General features: G+C 43.8%; 2 protein-coding genes across 5 annotated transcripts in view; one reads left to right on the top strand and one right to left on the bottom strand.

Annotated features, from left to right (window-relative positions):
• The window catches only part of plcg1 (phospholipase C, gamma 1), a 37,454-nt gene extending 35,843 nt beyond the window's left edge, over positions 1-1,611 (top strand). For all 3 annotated transcript variants that reach the window (XM_015364828.2, XM_006639522.3, XM_069179624.1), the window contains 3 exons: positions 1-89; positions 591-796; positions 1,158-1,611. In XM_015364828.2, the coding sequence (XP_015220314.1) occupies positions 1-89; positions 591-796; positions 1,158-1,200 (338 nt within the window). In that variant the 3' untranslated portion in view covers positions 1,201-1,611. The remainder of the gene's footprint in view (positions 90-590; positions 797-1,157) is intronic.
• Positions 1,612-4,477: 2,866 nt separating this feature from the next.
• Positions 4,478-17,918, bottom strand: zhx3b (zinc fingers and homeoboxes 3b). 2 transcript variants are annotated; one of them, XM_015364832.2, is made up of 3 exons: positions 17,820-17,918; positions 6,447-9,529; positions 4,478-5,308 (listed from the first exon to the last, which is right to left on the bottom strand). In XM_015364832.2, the coding sequence occupies exons 2-3, from the start codon at positions 9,355-9,357 to the stop codon at positions 5,268-5,270; spliced, it is 2,952 nt and encodes a 983-aa protein (XP_015220318.2). In that variant the 5' UTR covers positions 9,358-9,529; positions 17,820-17,918; the 3' UTR covers positions 4,478-5,267. The 2 variants fall into 2 exon arrangements, with proteins under 2 accessions (XP_015220318.2, XP_015220317.2); XM_015364831.2 differs by lacking the exon at positions 17,820-17,918 and adding an exon at positions 17,541-17,810.
• Between the last annotated feature and the right edge of the window lie 971 nt (positions 17,919-18,889).

Here is an 18,889-nt window from a genome sequence, read left to right as displayed (position 1 = left end):
GTTACCGGTCAGTCCCTCTGAAGAACAGCTACAATGAGGACTTGGAGCTGGCAGCTCTGCTGGTCCACATAGACATCTTCAGCGGCAGGGTAAGCACTGGTCTTTGACTGTATTTCAGTGTGCAGGGCTGCATGTGAAGGTGGCAGCTAGTGTTTATAGCCTAGCTCGGGGGTTTCCACGTATTCATACAGGTGACCCGAAATCACGTGTTGATTAAAGATGAGGAGCACTTGTTTAAGCAGTTGATCAATTAATTCCAAGGGGAAAGCTGGTCCCTGAGGGCTGATTCTGATTTCTTGTTCCAAATGATCTCTGAATTACTTCATTGAACACCACGTATTAAATAGTTGCAGGCTTTTAAAAATTGATGTCGGGTCCTCTTAGTAAATCTGCTGGACTGATGCCCTCCAGGACCAGGGCTGGAGACCCTTGGCCTGGTTGTAAAATAGCTATGGCGCAAATCCTGGGTTCCAGACAAGTGGCAGAGCCCCGAGACGGCCACAAGGTCCGACTATGGAGAACGGTCCCGTTGAATGATCAGTCAGCAAGCGCCTGTCAAGGAAGTGATGGCCCTGCTTCTTCCTCTCTAGCACGAGAATGGGGAGCTGAGCCCCTTCCTGGGCGCTGCCGCGGCCGCCCACACCATGCGGGACAGGCTGGGCGACGCCTCTCCCGGCCAGACGCTGGCCTACCGGGGGCGCGAGGGCTCCTTCGAGTCGCGTTACCAGACCCCCCTGGACGACTTCCGACTGTCCCAGGAGCAGCTCCTGGACCACGCCGACCCCAGAGAAAAGAGGTGGGACTGTCCGTCTGCATCAGGATGCAGTAGCCAACCCTGCTCGTGCTTGAGACCCTGCGTGCTGCTCAGCAGCCACAGGTAGTCGCTGTAGTGTGCAATCCCGTCGTCGCATATTCCAACAGGAGATGCTTCAAGAGCAGTGAGCTGTTTTTTTCCTTACGCTTTGTGTCAGCAGAGTGTAAATGCACCTGACACTCCTGTTAAAGCTGACTTATCCTACATCAGTAATATTATTTGCGTGGTGTCAGGTGAATTATGCCATTGCCTAGCACATTTGTTTTTTGTTTTTTTTTCAATCTTTGGGGGTATGAAATGAAACATTCTGTAATGTAATAACTTTTGGTTTTGGGCTTTACAGGTTAATGCGCAGGACCAGGGTGGGTGGAGAGAATCGTTTGTAGATGAAGCGGGGCCTGTTTCAAGTGCCTCCAGTACTGATGATGTCACTGACTGCTGTGAAAACTGGTTTCTATGGAAACGTTACCGCTTTGGCCTACATTTCAGGCAGCTCTTCCTCTTCTCTCTGTCCTCGGCCTCCCAGAACTGTTCTTGAATGGGGGGGGGAAGCCATCAGTTCTGGAAAAAGAAGAATTGAAGTATCGCCTCTGTCTTGTTTTAAATGAGCTTTTATGTGCAAACGAAGAGGAGGAGTCTGATTTGGAAATACCAAGTCGTGCCGACATCTGTTTTAAACTGTTTATATAGTTTTCATTTGTTTCTCACATATATTTATTCAAGTTAGCTGCTTCCCACTTGGATCCAGCAGCTCCTTTTCTGCTCTCAAAGAGCTGAAATTCATTTTTTAGTTTAACAAATATCATTGTATTACTTTTTTTTAAATTTTCCCCCAGAGTGTTGATTCCACTTCCTCCTGATTTTCACTTTCCAGGTGAAAAACAGGCATCCAGGTAAACTACTTTCATGTGCCACTGCAAAGTGGATATTTATTGTCATATAATTTCGGTGTACAACATTTTTGCTTCTTTTACAGTGTTTTTTTCGGTTTATGAGATGAGATAAATATTGGCTTCAGACCCAGCAGTCCTTCAACTCGGGCCTCTTGCTGGAGTTTCCCAAGACAGCCTTCTAAATCAAAACATTAAGCAAAAAATCTTAAAATGGCTTATCTTGCTTCACGAACTCGCATTGATACAAAAATTGAGAGCATGTACTCTACATGTAGAATAATCGGCAGGGGCCAGTCATAAAAACACCCCACCCACTAAAGGAACACAAGCGTGGTTTCTTCATTTAGATCAAGCAGCAAGGAAAAGCACTGGTTGATTGGCCCATGATGAAAAGTGGTCAGTTTGTTAATGTTCTCAAAAGGCCAGAGATGTTTTAAATGGCTGCGTGGCGCTGACCACGCTGTCCTGCAACCGAGTCGAAGAAGGTGTTGAAGGTGTCGTTGGAACCCCCATCAGAGTGATCCCAAAGAAGTGTGAGAGAGTTCATTTGGTGGGAATGCTATAATGTGGTGAAAAACCACAAACGAAGAGGTGTTTTAGAAGCCAGCGCTGTTTCCTGTCCCTCGAAGCAGTGACAGTGGTTTGCAGCACTCAGATGCTCTGTTCAGGTTCCAGCGTTTGAATTACACAGTACTTAAGATTTTATTTTTCCCCATCAGCATCACCCTGAAAGTTTAAAAGTTCCAGTCCCCATGAAGCTGTTTTCAATTTTAGCAGGGAGAGACTAAATGGCTAAGCCTACACTGTACTGCAAAAGTCTTTGCAAAACTCCTTGGTACGGTAACTGTTGTCTTAGAGGGAATATTGACATGGATGCAAAACGTGGCTGAACAGTGTGCTGCTGTTTCAAGCAATTTTTCCTGAATTAAAAACCTGTTTATCATTTTGTAGCATACCACAGACCATGACTCTGTGTTGTTGCAGTGTTCCGGCAAAGAAAAAGGAATTTTGTCACCACCTGGTTTTGACTGTAGTTAAGTGTTTGGGTAGGAAGACTTTTAACTGTGTTCAAGAGTATAGTAGATTTTAAAAGGAAAAGGTTTTATCATGACATTTCATCCTTTGCTAGTACAAAATGTGCCTTGACGGTTGTCAAGTTTTGTTTTTTAAGTCCATATTGTTTTTGCCGTATGATTTTTACTGTTCTGTGTCTTTTTTTAGATTACATGCACTGCAGGAATTGGTCAGTATGTTCTCAGAAACCATTAATTCTGATAAAGGGTAGACTTGTTCAGAACCTAAAGTATTTTTTTTCCAGTTTTTCCTTTTTTTAAAATCTTGACCAACAAATGAAGTAATATACAGTATAGGAGGACCAAATTTCAGAGTATTCTTTAAAGAGAAAGACCAGTGTTCTCAAAGTTTTTTTTGGTGTTATTTTAACAAGGGGACCAACATTAGCATTAAATGTTGATAGAAAAAATGTTGTAATGGGAATTTTAATACTACCACACAATATCATAAATAGCCCACTACTGCTGTAGTTGATGGGTAACTGTAAACACAAACTTTGACAATAAAAAGCTTGTTAGTCGCAGTAACAATATGCTATCAGCAGATGTCACCCTATCACAGCTTTAGCCAATTGGAAACCTGATTTCTTGGACTTAACTGAAGGTCTAAAACCTCAAAGAAAGCATGTGAATAAATATACTTGCTTAGATATTGTAATCCACTCAATCCAATTTTAAGAAACTGAAGAGGTGCTTGGAGTTCCCATTTTATGCAACCTTTCTCAGACAGGTGCTAGTTTTGACTCTAGTGCAGGAGATTAAATCAGTTGAAGATTGAAGGCAGATGTAAATGAGCAGTTATGCCATTTTTTTATTTAATTTTACCTGGAAGCAGTGTTTCTTAATATAGCTGGGACAAGTGTAATAATTATGCTGCCAAAAACTTTCATTTCACTCTGCAGAGATTACTGATGCAGTGTTGCCGTTGGTCAAGTATTGATGGAATGCATGTCCAAGTTCTGTCTTGCAACAATATCCCTGTTTCAGATGCTGCTGTCACTGACTTTGACGGAGTTCTAAATTAACTGCAGGTTGTGTTGCTGAATTGGCGTGAGAAATATGTTTGGCGGGTAACCCAAAGAGTACTCGCGCCACATTGTGAGAAACCTCTACCTGTTTGTTTTCAAGCCTTCCTCCAGTCATTTCGCCGACTGAACTGTCACCACTGTATCTCTTGGCCAGACTGACATTCCCCCCCTTGTGTTTTCACTTGAGACAATGGAGTGTCTTTAAAAAGACAGAAACGCTATGCCTTACAGAGCTGGCCTCTCCGTTGCTGAACAGAGGAAGCACTGGGACAAGTAGTGGAGCAGACGTCCTGTAACGGAGGTCCTTCTCTGGCTGTGTTATGTGAGTCGCTGGTATGAGTCTGTGCCTGTGGACTGAAACGGGGGTACTGTTGCTATAGTTGGCAACTCCCAACAGCTGCTGCCGCTGATCTGTTTTCGCTTCAATGTGCCTCCGTATATATATTGTGAGACTCTTGTTGAATGTCTTTTTTATTATTTCTTACTGTTCTATTTACAAATGAAGCCTTTCTGTAACGTGCCTAAGCTATGAAAATATGTAAATTTAATTTTGCCTTTCATATTAAACATACTCTGCCTGAGAATTAAACTACTTATTCAGCCATTTCAGCACTCTTGCCTGTTTTCTGTATTAACTAGCGGGGCTGGAAGAAGAGCTGAGCAGAGGAATTTTAAAGCCTAGTTCTCAACATGATTTTTATTTTACAGTCAGAAATACAGTTAGTTAATCCAATAGATAAACTTCCTAAAACTAGATGATTTAATAACACGTTTTTTTCTTTTCCCCTAAAAGTCAGACAGCTCAGAATCCATGCACTATTTTAATTATCCATTTAAAATACAGTACAGTACACACCCTTTTAACATTTCTTTGCTGAAAACCAGACATGCGGTTTTAAGAGCTACAGTTGGTAAAAGAAATGGAGACTGTTACACGGGGGAAAACAATCTCAATTCATGTGAATGTTCCATTTATTCTACAAGGGAAAAGAATTATAAATAGACAATGCAGCAGCCCTTGGTATGTATTTTATTCTGATAAAAGTTCGTTTGAAATCTTATACAGTCTTTATATTGAACAACGGAAAGTTAAAAACTGTCGAATTAACGGAGAGTAATTTTGAAGTTGTGCTGAAGTACGGCTTGTGAAATGACACAAATAGAATAAAATCCTCCCAGATGTGCCTGGGACATTTTAAAATTGTCCACATCACTCCTACCCAATTGGCTTTTCGACAATCCCTCATCGCCAGCCGCAGTTCTGTCCTGTCTGAGCGTTCTTTTATCAGACCCGCGACTTGTCCTTCCCTCGCATGCCGACGGGAGTCCTCTCGGCCCCGTTCCCCTGTGGGCTGAGGAAACCCGTCCCTGCTGGGACCCTGGCAGTGCCTCGCTGCGGCCCAGTCCCGTCCGAGGTCATGAAACAAACTCCCAAAAGCATCCATCTGCAGAGCCCGTCTCACTGCCCACTCTGGCACACAGGGCCTTCGCTTTCTGCTTCTGAAACACAGGGGCACAACAGGTAAATGTAAGGCCTGCTAACGCCAACCTCCTTCCCTCCTCCCTCCCTCCATAGGCAGCCAGCTCTGGGAGAGGAACTCTAGGCCTGGGACCAGGGTTTTACAGGCTTCTCTGAATTAACTTAAGAGCATAAAAAAAAGAAGACGGGACTTTTTATCCACCAAAAAGCTCTTAATCACAATCCCAGCTAAAGGGCCACCCCTGGAGTAACCCATCTCTCATATATAATGAAGAATATTTGAATATTTTAGTTATGTTTTCAATCAGGAATTATGTTGGGTTTATTTTTTAAAAATGTACATGGCACTTCAGCTTGCCTGTCTAGACAAGCCACACACCTCTTTCTGTTTCCTCCTTCATGTGGTTCCTGAGCTCTTATTCACTCCCAGAACAAACACAACTAAAACTGATTTACTGGCTACCCTCCAGCTTCCAAGACCAGCCAGACAGCTGTTTCCCCACTTATTTTCTTCTTATTTCCACGTGAGAGTGTTCTTTGAATTGACATGAAGCTGTAAACATTTTCTTAAACATTATTCCCCACTACTTCGCCAAAGACTCCAGGTCTAAGATGATTTGAGGGCTATGAAGAGTATGTTGTCTTACAATGATAGTTATTAAATATCTGAAAAACAGTATTTGTTTCACTGCAGATTTGTCTTCTTTCCCCAAGACCATAAACTAAAACATTTTCTAATTGTTTCAGTCATTAAATGCCCTTGTTTCACGTGGTTTATAGGAACTTCACCACCGCTAAAAGGTTGCAAAAGCAATTTTGAATCGCAGGTATGTTTTTTTAAGATTGTCGGTAGAAAATGTACTGCTTTATTTGTGGGGAATAATGAAAATGTCCTTATTTCCTTATATTGGAATGAAAGGGGTTCTTGTACTGTGAGTTATATTTTGTACAAAATTAACACAACAAAAAATACAATATTGTTATAGAGTTATAGAGGCAAGCAGGTCTACACGATGTTCCAAAACGTCAAGTTTTAAAATGCAATACAGCACCATTAAGATTTGTCCTAAATATTGAAATACCATTTTATATTGTTCATACTAACTGCCTTGAAATACACATAAAGTAATACACACAAGAATTCCTTCCATGTCTCACCTAATGTATGCTCCTTGGGCTTTGAAGACTGCAATTCATGTGCTTGTGTTGTTTCCACCTCGCAGCTCAGGCTTGTTTTGGACAGTTCCTCTTTTACCTCTTGGTCCTGGGCCCCCTCTTCACTGCCCGTCTCTACTACTTTGTCTTCCAGTGGTCCCATGAGCAGGAGCAAATGTTTGACAAACCACTGCCGTACCTGCTCCTCGCTCAGGCCGCTGGAATCCGCCAGCCCTTTGACGTGCTCCTCCTCCAGTTTCTTGTGACTGGCCAAGTAGTCCGCCAACACCTTTGTGTCCTCCTTGCCTTCCTCCTCCACCATGCGCTGGTAGCTTTCCAGCCACTTCAGCTGCCCGTTCTTGCAGACGTAGCGGCTGTCCCCGAACCAGCGCACCACCTCAGGCCGCGGGAGCCCCGTCTGGGTGGCCACGTCCTCATACTGCGTGTTGCTGGGCCACTGAGTACGGGCAAAAAGCTGTTTGAGCAAGTGGAGCTGCTCGGGTGTCTTCTTACTGCGCGGAGATACAGAAGGAAGCGTTCTGGGGCTCTCTGTCAGCGCTGGAGAGCTAGCCTCTGCATCAGGCTTGCCATTGGACTCGGTCACCTTCAGCATCTTGAGGTTGATCTTAATGGGGTTCACCTTGGGTTCGGAGGCGGACACCTCCTTCTGTTTTTCCTCCTTCCCCCGCTTCTGAACACCCTTTCCTCGTGAGGGCTCTTCCTTTTCCTCTTCTCCCCCCTCCTCCTCTTCCTCCTCCTCTTTTTTCTTTTCCGCAGCCACTTTCTTTCTCCGCTCTGAGAACCAGCCATCGATCTCGCGGCGGGTCATCTTTGTCTCGGCCCGTAGGCGGTCCACCTCCTCTGGAGACGGCAGGGGGTTCTGGGTAAAGCTGGCTTCCAAGGCTCGCACCTGCTGTGGATCTCTTTCCTTGTAACGGATGGCGGTGAAATCGGGGGTCTGGTGCCACGATGATCGCCGAGAAGGAGTGCTTGGCGTTGCCTGCTGTTGTGGCTGTTGAGGGGTGTGCTGATGTTGTGGGGATGTCGGGCTCCCCACAGAAGAGGGACTATCTGCAAGATCCAGGACAGAGTTCCCGCTAAAGAGCCCCCCTGCAGAGGAGCGGGTGCCCTTCAGGTTACGGTAATGGTAACGCCGGTCGCTGAACCACTTGCGCACCTCCCGGATGGTCAGCCCTGTGATTTTGGTCAGTCTCTCCACTTCCTCCTGCTCGGGGAACTGGCTGCGTAGAAAGCTCTGCTTAAGGGCAGTGAGTTGCTCTTGTGACTTCTTGTTCTTGTAGAAGCTGGGGTCCAGTATACTACTGGGGAGAGTGCGAGTGCTGTGGGTGATGTTAGCAATGGTTGGCGCAGTATCCACCACTTTAGTGCTGCTGCTGCTACTACTGCTGCTGCTGCTGCTGTTGTTGACGCTGCTGCTGTTGTTGCCGTTTATGCTGTTACTGCTGCTGGTACTGGTGCTATGAATTTTGTTGCTATTGCTGATGCTGCTTATGATGACGCTACTGCTGCTGCTTCCACCGATGCTTACTATGGTGCTGGCCCCTTTGTCAGCCACAAGAGCAGTGCTGGGCCTGGCTTGCAGCTGAGGCTTGGCTGCCATCTGAGGCTTTGGGGTGACCGCCAGAGCCATAGGGGCACTGCTCACCTGGATGCCATTAGCCATCATGGGCTGAGTGACTATGACCCCTCCTTGCCCTACTAAGCTCCCTTGAATAATATGAGGCATGCCATTAGAGCCTAACGGAGCAGGCAAGACGGTGATGGTGTGCGGGTGAGAACTGTGGTGTGGCGGGGCTGTCTGAATGATTGTATTGAACATCTTCCGGCGGGCATCCTCGATTTCTTCCGGTGACCAGCTGATGCCCTGCTTCAGCCGCTGAGCCGTGAACCAAATTTTGATCTGTTCTTCGGGGTACTTCGTGACCACAGTTAGGTAGCAGAGTTCTGCCTTGGTGGGGTAGGGGAACTTACTAAACGAGGACTTGAGGTAGCTGTTGGTGTCCATTGCTGCATTATAAGCCGGGATGCTGCTCAGAGGAATCATGACCTTGGGGAGATTTTTGGAGCTAGTTGAGGACAGTGAAATGGGAGCTGGCTGTTGTAGGCTTCGATTCTGCACCACAGATACCACTTGTGTGATGGCAGTCTTCAAAACTGGCAGTGCATTTGAACCATTCACGATTTGTATTGCAGAAGGGAGGGTAACTTTGCTGGGTGGTCCATTGTGGACAATTGTAGCCATTGCTGTCACTGTGGGGGTCTCCCTTTTCTCGGGCTCTTTGCTGCAGCCTGTGTCGGGCTCCTCTACTGAATGGGACACAACAATCCTCTTTGGCTCCGACTTACCTTTCAGCATCTTCATAATGGGTGTCTTGGTGATGGAGATCTCGGACTCTTTGGCCCCCTCAGGGCCCGCTTCACCAGCAACCACAGTCTGCTCTACAGTTGTCTTCCTGTCTTTCTTGCTCACCTGCAAAGTTACACCTGTTGAGCTGCCCCCGGGGGCGGCACTTGGGTGTGCCCGGGCATTGTGCAATGCCAGGCCTTCATAGTTCTTGGTAGACACTCCGCATTCCAGGCAGCAAAAGCTGGGCTCAGCCCGAAAGTTGGGGTGACTGCTGTTCATGTGATCCAGAAAGAGGTTGAGGTCCTGAGACTCAAAGTCACAGGGTTGGCAGGTGTATGGGCCTCCACACCTCTGCGCATGTCCTACCTCAGTTCTGGTAGGCTCGCACGGTTCCATGGGATCGGGCCCAGCTTCTTCGCTGGGAGGGAAGAGGTCTATGCTAGGTGGGCTATCTGGAGTTCCTCCTTCTTGCTCCAAGTCCTCCTGAATGTGCATGCTTTTGACTGGTATCATGCATGGTATGGTTGACTTCCTCTTGCTAGCCATGGCTCCAAAAGACAAAAGGACAGCTCAGTGACGACTGAACTAGTTCTGTGCCTAAGGAAGTGTCTCAGTGCCTTCGACGAGCCATGAAATGGGGACAGTGCAGGCTCATGACCTTCGGGAATGTCTTCACACTGTAAGTGAACTGGAGAAGCAGGTATGAGTGAAAAGCTACCTGTGGAAGAGAGGAAGAATTAAAAGCAATTAACAAAACACAAAAGCCTGAATTTGAGGTTCCTCTGATAACAAACAACTTTTGTATTTTTTTGGTGCAAAATTCAATCTAAATTGTAGTGAAGGAAAAACAAAATGTCAACTCCCACAAGTAATTGCAGTACCACCAAAAAATGTCATAATGGGCTGCATTTTGCATAAAACCATAGATGCTTTAGATAGAATGGAATATCCTGTCAACTGTTTACATCATGATATGTTTTGCTTCTCGAATGTTTCAGAATTGTTAGCCTCCCTGTTGCAGAATTTCAACCAGTCCCTTAACCCATAAGGGCATTTTGCCCGTCTGTAAGGAACAGTCGTCACTGGGCCCTCAGCCCTTACTGCATGAAGGGCTCGTGCTACAGTGAGCCACTAGAAAGGCCAGACCTTCCTTAAAGGGACTGTCCAACACTATCAAATATACAAACTTTGAAAACACTGCTCATCGTAAGCTTTTAAAGGACATTTAGAGTGTCCATTTTTTTAGATCAATAATAAACTGACAGAATAAATACTACTTTATCTTGCAATTATAATTTACCAATATTTATACAACAGTAACATAGACTGCCAATGGCCCTAAAACACATGGAAGACCCTGCTCACTGATATAGTGTAACTGATAGTATAACAAAAACACTTTCTGAATACATTTCTGAATGCATATGTAATTAACATATGTACATATCTGCATTTACCTTACATGCATAACTCGGCTTCTGCATAAAGTGCTACAATAAATCAAAATGTAGCTTTTGTACAAGATATTTTGCAATGGCCAACTATACCACAGTCAGCTGGATGCATTATCATGCATTGTGTGTGTGTGTACATAACTATAACTAATAACTTATAGTTATGTATGTACTAACTAATAACTAATCTATAACTAATTTGTCTTAGAAGTGACTACTATAATCCTTACTTGAATCCTTAATTGAAATTTCTGACACAAGCACAAGACAAGCAGGAACTGATTTATACTGTTAGAAATAAAACAGTGCTGTTTGGACATTTCTACTGGCTGTGTACGGCCTATGGTTAGGACACCTATCACCAGCTGAGCCTGCTTTTATCAGGTGGTTTTCTATTTCTCTACACACATGTACAGCCCCCCCTCCCCACTTCACTTCCCTGTCTACCTCCTAGCTCAAGCCTTTCAATCTCAAACCTCAGCTGGGTACCCATCTATCTAGCAGCTCACTTATTAACCACAGAACAGTTTCCTCGGTTTCAAAATCTCTCAACCTCTCTGCTATCAGTGCGCCTGTTGACTAGCCAAGAGAGAGGAAGGGAGCTCTCTACAGTCTGTCCTCTACTTATAAACCTTCTAGGCCGAATAGTCTGTGAACAGTGCTGTGAAGGTGTGACCACAAGGCTCTTGTTTTCAGCTGTAGTAACTTACTTAAAAAGCCACTGCCTTTTCCTTCAGTTTTATTTGCAGGAACCGCAAGGGTTTCAGTGTGAAAACGTAAGCCTCCCTCTTTCGCTGACATTTTGTTCATTTTTTTTGTACCTTGTATTGGACTCCCCCTGCAGAAATGAGAGAGCAGCAGCTACTGTCTCACCCTGTCAAAGCTAAACCCACAGGACAGAACAGAATTCTTCCCAAGCGGTTTATAAACAATCTCATGGAGTATGCTAAGAAGAAATTTTCCTGCAAATGGATATACAAAGGCCTTTGCTCCTACCTCCCCCCCCCCTCCAAAAAAAAAAGCTTAACTTAAAAGCACCCCTGAAAACAAACGCTCAAGGTTCTCAATGTCCTGACAGAGGGCCTTTTAAAACTGCCTTGTGGCTGCTTCCTGGTAAAATCTAGGTCACCGCCATTTTACTACTCTGTAATCCCAGTCCACTGCGTCCAAAACACACTCGTTCTGCCGACGGAAAGGTCATGGTAGATTTAATCTGAGCACTTTTAACCCTCAGAGGGACAGCAGCGCAGAGCACGATGGAGTCAGAGCGGATGGGATCAGTCCATAAGCACTCTCCACTAGCCCTTCCCCATCATCACTCAATCGCTCGTTTTCCACACCACGAGCTAGCAATTTAGAGAATTATATTCTGTGCGTATTTAAACCCAGTAATATCTAGAAGGTCAGAAGAAGTTGTGCATCTGACTACAGCTCTCCCGTAATGCACTTCGATCCTTTTTAGATTCATTTCTTCTGCTCTGCCCCCAAAGGAAATTTTCCATTCCAAACATTGTATAGAGATAGTTTCCAATTTCTGTGCTACGTCATGTAAGACACAAATAGGCCTACTCCCCCATTAGTCACTAAGCACTTTCAACAGAGTTATACAGGAAATTCCAAAATATTAGCGAGACACAAAATCTATTTCACTAGGCCTTTTGGAGAAGTTAATTCCTCCAGAATTTTCACAACTGGTGATGTAATAAATGATACCCAGCTCAAGAAAAGGGGTTACAACTTGTTCAGATCAACAAGTAAACTAATCTTAATATATTTATGACAATAATGTTAAAAGTACATAACATTTTAGAATGGAGGCAAGTCTTAGATTGGAAGAATATACAGTGCTTGAAATTTTAATAAATGGTCTTTCATGGCTAAACATTAAAAAGTCCAACCCACCATATTCAGTAATCCACTCGGGTGAAGCTCTGGTGTCCTGCGTCACACTTGCTTAGAGTGCAAGTAAGGACTGGGAACACTCTCACCTACTCCCACTCTGGATAGGACCCCCGCCCATCTCAGAACCAAGGTGGACTATTCTGGACATCCCATCTGAACCAAGCAGTGTATGACGGGGAGGTGGTAGGAAACAGGAGCACATGGAGAACGTGCAAACTCCACACAGACACGCGCCTTAAGCCAGAATCGAACCTGGGTACCGGGAGCTGTGAGGCTACAGTGCTGCAATCACATCACCGTGCACCCCAATATTCAGAAATATGGGTCACACATTAAATGACGTTATGATGACTGGAACATGATTAGGAGCAGAGTATTGTCGTGCACTGTGTACTTGAAATACGCCCATGTGGTAGACCATGGCTAACAGATCCAGGATCTCCTCCAGCTGTGACAGAACCCAGCATGTTGGCTTAAACACATGGCTACCTTTTTTAGGGCTCCCACAACCCAAAAACGTACTTTTTTTAGAAAAAAATGTTAACGTTTGAAATCGGAAATGAGAATGTGAATCTTCACGTCCCCCACACGTTCACAGCTAAGTATAGAAAGGAATTCATTTTTATACTACACAGCACCTCACCTAACGGCACAAAATACTGTAGGTCCCAACACAATTACAAGCTCCTGCAGCTCAGTGAAAACTTCACAGATCTTTCCCGGATCTCAGCAGCACTCCCACCTGCGAGCATGACTGCCAATAGTGAATTCAAGCACTTGGTTTAACGCGGCGCAAGCTAAGGAGAAGAAGAAGAGATAGGAGGACAGCAGGCCCTGCAGAAGGGGTTAACCGCAATGGAGAGTAAATGCCCCAGAGGGTTGGGGACACTGTGTTCTGTCTGAGGGAGAGGCGCCCTGTAGCAGGCTGCCACTCTGTTCTGCGTGAGGGGGCACACGCCTGCCAAGACTCTGGGGTCACGTGACTCAGACAAAGGAGCTGCTGGGAAGCGTGTGTGTGGGGGGTCCTGAAGCAGGGCAGTTAGGTTGGGATGGGTGTGTGTTTGGGGAGGGGGAGGATGTGAATACCCACGTAGGCAGAAATGAGGTGTTTGTGCCATTTCGTACTCGCACTCCGCACCTCCTGCCTCCCAAAGGCACGAACACACACGAGTGTGTACGTGTACATACTCTCCCTCCGCCGCCTCCTCGACCACCAGAATTTCAATCTCTGAACACGTCCACAAGGAAGAACACAAGAATCTCAACAATGTATTCACCATATTCCGATACATCAGTTCTTCAGTGATCACGCCGACGATAAACTCAACACTGCCAACTTCACAGATACACATAAGCAACGACTAATGTCATTTTCTATGCAAAGTACTTCGCTAATAAAGTTGCACGCTGCTCTTTCTAACACTTGCTTTAATGGCTCATTATTAAGACAATGATTGCACTAGAGGCCTTATGGTCATACATATGCCTCCCTTAAAGACAATGTGATTTACACCTAAACAAAATACTGCTGCTGGGATGCAAACTTAAGTATCAGTGAACTGGGATAAAATGGTTAATACAAAAACTGTACATAGCCGTGAAAATGCAAATAATGTTCTTCAGATAGGTTTTATAAACTTATATTGTGTAAAAGACCTCTGACAATGGTGCAATGCATACATTTATTCTCCCGTGCAGTTCTGTTTTAATATAATGTTTGAAGGCCTATTAAAATGTCAGTTTAAGAACACTTAAGCCTACTAGTTATTTCATGCGGTTTCAGGCCCAGTTTTTTTTTAACTTTTTTTTCCTGGGTGGTAAATTGGAACTCTTTACAAGAGTATAATTTAAACATGCGGGTCGTTATTCTCTCTTCAGTGCTGCAGGGTCTGTCCTGTGCTGTGATTTCTGCAATGTGCTGCGGAGCTCCAGATGTTGTCTGGCAGCTCGCACTGCAGGTCCGGCCCGGTCCGCAGGGAGAGGCATGCAGTGCTACTGATGTGTTAACATTGCCATGGCAACCCTCACCACACAGACAACCCACCCCCACCAAGTCGCTCTGAGCCTTGTTTTTCTGCACTGCTATGGCAAGCATGTCCTGCGATACTCCTATTTCCATGCTGTGTGATATGTGTTTCGAGGTGTGGTTTTTGGACAACCTCCTACACTTACCAGACTCCAGCCTTGCACTTTCTATTTGTGTATTGCTGACCAGCTAGTCAAAAAAGTAATTCTTTGTCCGCCTCTTACACAGGCTACCCTACTGCCACATTTCAAAAATAACACACCAGGGGGTTTTGTATGATACAAGCAAATAATAATGCACAAAAGAGCTCTGTTAGGCCTTCAATATTTCATGTTTCTAATTATAGATTTTACTTCACACTTTTTAAGTTCTTTATTTTATTTAAAAAACAAACAAACCTTAAATTACATTTTCTACAATTTGCAATGCCAAATCACTGACTGCTCACCAGCAATTCAGATGTTAAACTCTTTAAAAAAAAAAAGATGGCACCCTACTCTGTGCCGTCTAATCTAAAATGGCTGACATCCTAGCCTCCAAACACACAAAGCTTTGCCGGCTCCTACAGATAAAAAAGAGAAAGCACAGGAGAGCTTGTTTTATTTACTTTTAAAACCTATAATTTCCAATGACAAATTTCAGCATCTTCACATATCCTGCCTTGTAACAGGAGAGCCTGAGATCTATTGATTATGCAGCATATGCAGCAGAAGGGCGAGGTTAAAAACAACATTTTTAAACTAAAAAAGGCTCAATTATTTTTTTTAAAATACCTTCTCTTACTGATAAAATACTTTTTCATTAACGCTTTACAGCTAATGTAAAAAGCTAGCCATGGGAAAATTGAATGCATGAGACGTTCTTGGGGGATTGTGCTGTGAATACTGCTGGCGACTGCAGAGCAAAATGCTAAAAACAACACAGCATTCCAGCATCCTTGAGATGTGAACTTCATATTGTCATTTTGCATTTGCAGTTTCAGCCTCAGAGAGATTGCGTCTCATCTATTTGTTTTATTTATATTGGCATGTCAATCAACCAGTAAAAATAGAGCCTTAACAAACACATAAAGCCCAGAGGATCTTGGGGATTTTAAAAACACGTACTGTACTAAAATGTACCGGACTCTGTCTTCCTTGTGTAGTTTAAGAAGTTTAGAAATTAGGGTTGTTTAGCTGAGCTGCAGATTACCAGTGGCCAAGTGGTGTGGGGTGGAGACTATTTGCTTCAATCATGCATTCCTCCAGTGATAAACTGTGTGCCATGAGAGATACACTGCAGCTACAGCTACGCATAAGAGATCAATTAAAACATTATAATTCCCTTGGGGAATTACCAAAACTGGCAGGATTTTACACAGAAATGTTGTCCTACTATTACAGTTCAGAAAAGGCAAACAACTTGACCTTGTTTTATAAATCAATAATGGGAGCTGATGTAGCACTGGTGCTTAGCCAACAACTCTGGCCATGTGGCTTTATGTTTTACTTTTTGCATGAGAACAGAGGGAGTCTCCTTTTGCTTTTGCAGATACATATGAGACAGCAAACTTTTCTAACTCCCAGTATGGACCGAGGCACCTAGGATCAGAGACACTGGGGTCTCGTGTTTGAGCCCAACACATTAAGGAGTTCTAATGTAACCCTGTAGAACTCACAACTCATTGCAATTAAGATCTTGCTGGCGCGTGGACAGATCATCAATCGCATTGGCCAAACTTACAGTATTTAGGATGTAGCTCTGCTCTTTAGGCTGAGGAAGGGATTGAAGTGGACTGGGATGAACTGCCCTAGGACTTTTGTAAACAGCAATGGAAACATATCTTGCTTGTTAACTTTCTTATGTTCTTATTAATCTGGTTTTATTTGGGTCAGGACCAGACTGGTTCTTAGACTGGATTCAGACAAAGTTATGGCTTGTTGTAAAAACAGACTAACTCCTGGGAGGTTAATTAGTGAAACCTAAGAGGTAAATTCTCAACCCATCACACAGACCGATTTTCAAACTGCATTTCATCAAGGTCCTGGTACAAAAAGAACCATGCCTTTTTTTTTAATCAGTAGGTTTAAATACATATCAGATGTTTCTGTTGCATAACTGTACTCGAATTTCAAATTTCCAAATCAGAACTAAACAAAGAAGTCCCATATGAGCTTTTTCAGATTTTTTTTAGTTTACTCAGTACTGACTGGTACACATATGAGTTATTTCTGAATTTCTTTTTGCCTTAAATTAAGTGTTGTGTAGGCCTACAGTAAATGATCTAGAAGACAGTTTTGCTTTAAATATTTTAATGAAAGGAAACATCGGGGAAAATGGGACTTTATTTACAAAAATTGCTTTTTAATATATTGTTCTGCTTTGTATCTTTCTGATTATACTGAAAGTTAGTAAGAAGCAGAGTATCCGTGGAAGTACTAACATATTTCAGTCAGGCCTCGCTAAACTTCACTTTCACAGCACAGTGAACATTTCCCTGCAGTTCCTAATGTAAACCACGAAAAGGCAAGATAAAGCCACTTAAAAGGCTATCACTCTCAAAAGCCAGTCCCTGTTAAAATTGTTTTTTACGCATTCACTTTTGGCCAATGAAAACGGTCTCATACATACATTCAAAATCTAAAATATTTGTAAACATGTTGCGGAAATTCAAAATACACCAATTCAACGTTTTTTTTTAAAAAAAAAGGTTCATGAAAACTGGAATGAATCAGTAGAGGGAAAATCTTCATTTACAGGAAAAGTTTGGGTCATAATATGCAAAGAGCATTTTCTATAGCTCCATCAAACGCGGATGACCAATCTCTACATATATTTCAGGCGTCCTAAATCTCAGCCAAACTAGCGGCTCGTAGCAATAATTCACAGGCTAGTGACAGCAACAAGACTTCAGATGCGGGCGCTACAATGTTATCCTATGTATATATACATGAGGCAGCGCTTAAGATAGGAGGTACTGTAACTCCAGTTAGTTTAAGTCAGCAGTGTACGAGGGCGCAAAGCCTGCAATACTGAGATGCGTGAATCCTTCCTGATAACAGAAAGAGAGCCCGCGTTGGGTCGTGGGCTTCGCGTTTTGCTCCAGCTTTTACAAGAGTGGAGTGAAACCCTGGCACGTTGCTGTGGCGCACGCACACACACACATAACAACAAAATAGCTGCCGAAGTCTTGAGTCAGCGCCCCCCACCTTCTGTCGCCATTTTAGACACTGGCGCTGCCGAGCTGCTGTAAGGCTGCCTGGCGCTGTTATAGGTAAATAACACAAGTACTGGCAGCGCAACTTCGGAACGGGTAAAAACTCCCTCGGATTTCCTCGGAAGAAAACGAATCAAAAAGGCACGCTTACCTTTCGGTAGATCGAGCTGGAAAATAAAAAAAATAGCTGGAAGTGTGTGTTTTTTTTAAATATATAAATAAATACACATAAGACGAGATCGGGGGGTCCCGGCCGGTGTCAATGGTGATGGGGCAGGATAGGGGGGGGTTGGCCAACCTCTTTCCTCGGTGGCGCAGGGTGTGAGGTAAACCCGAAACTGACCACGGCGACGTACAATTGCCCCGTAGACCTTGTTTATTTCGGATCGATCTGAGCAGAAACGAGAAGGGAAAAGAAAATACGACGTACCCAGGAACACGTGATCGTACAGCGTCACCCACCAGCAAAAAAAAAACACTGATCGGCGAGAGCTGGCTACTCTTCTGTACTGGCTCGTTGGCAGAGAGGCAGAAAAAAAAGTTTTCAGAGAAAGGGACTGAAAAAAAGAGTTTAATATAATTTGCATGGGGTGGTGCATCAAGTAAAAACAATACAGGTAGCAGAATCCTATGCACTAACATCACTGTTTCTGAAATATGGACCTCTCCTTTCATTCATCAGACTCGGAAAATCTTTCATTCTCACTGCAATTACACTCTTAAACAATGCAAAGTAACTACCTTGGCTCTTGCTTCTTATCTCCTGTAACACTACTGTATTCTCTTTCCTTTTGGTGATGTTTATTTGTCATTGCGTTGGGTTTGACTGTGCCGTAAAACAAATTTCCCCGAGGGGACAATAGAGCTTGAATTGAAATTGAATTGAAAAATTGAAATCATTTAATTTTTTATGCCTGTCATGACAACCACGGTCCGCTGTACATTATTCAGCACTACAGAGGGACCGTTACAACAATGAGAATAAGCATTGAACTTCCAAAGGCACGGAGAGCAACGAGTCGTACACGATATGTTGGGATACTCTCATACATTAGGAGACAATTTTCTTTAGGACGCTATAAAGATAATGTGTACTTTTAAATTACAGCAGTGATACTTCGAACAATGGAAAAAGTAAAGCCACCCATAGAGTATCTACATATTAAAAGAAATAAACGTATTAACTACCAAATGTTCAGGAATCAATCTGGGTGGAAAAAAAGTTGAAAAACGCCTTAAATCAGACAGTGTTGTTACAAGATCCTTATCTGTTATTGTTGCAGTTCAAAGTTAGGAAACGCGCGAAACCGATAGGCTATTGTGCCGCACTGAAGTCAGGAAAGTAACCTCATCAATCAGCTCTTGATAGTTCCCTTGGAAATAGGAAGCCCTAAACTCTCGAAAAGACCTCCCACCCACGTTTTGGGAACTCCCAGAGTGACGCTGCTGAAGGCGGCGGCAAAGACTGCGCTTTTGAAATACAAGGATTTATCATAGGAG

The sequence above is a fragment of the Lepisosteus oculatus genome, chromosome 16 (genome assembly GCF_040954835.1).
Source record: "Lepisosteus oculatus isolate fLepOcu1 chromosome 16, fLepOcu1.hap2, whole genome shotgun sequence".
NCBI classification, from domain to species: Eukaryota; Metazoa; Chordata; class Actinopteri; order Semionotiformes; family Lepisosteidae; genus Lepisosteus; species Lepisosteus oculatus.
The sequence above is the reverse complement of the archived record's forward strand: the minus strand, read 5'-3'. Positions and strand labels throughout refer to the sequence as shown.

Coding starts and splice junctions, on each gene's coding strand:
- zhx3b (XM_015364832.2), bottom strand. CDS start 9,357: ATGGCTAGCAAGAGGAAGTCAACCATACCATGCATGATACCAGTCAAA. Junction 5,309..6,446: donor GCCCAAGGAGCATACATTAG/GTGAGACATGGA, acceptor CCTGTGTTTCAG/AAGCAGAAAGCGAAGGCCCT.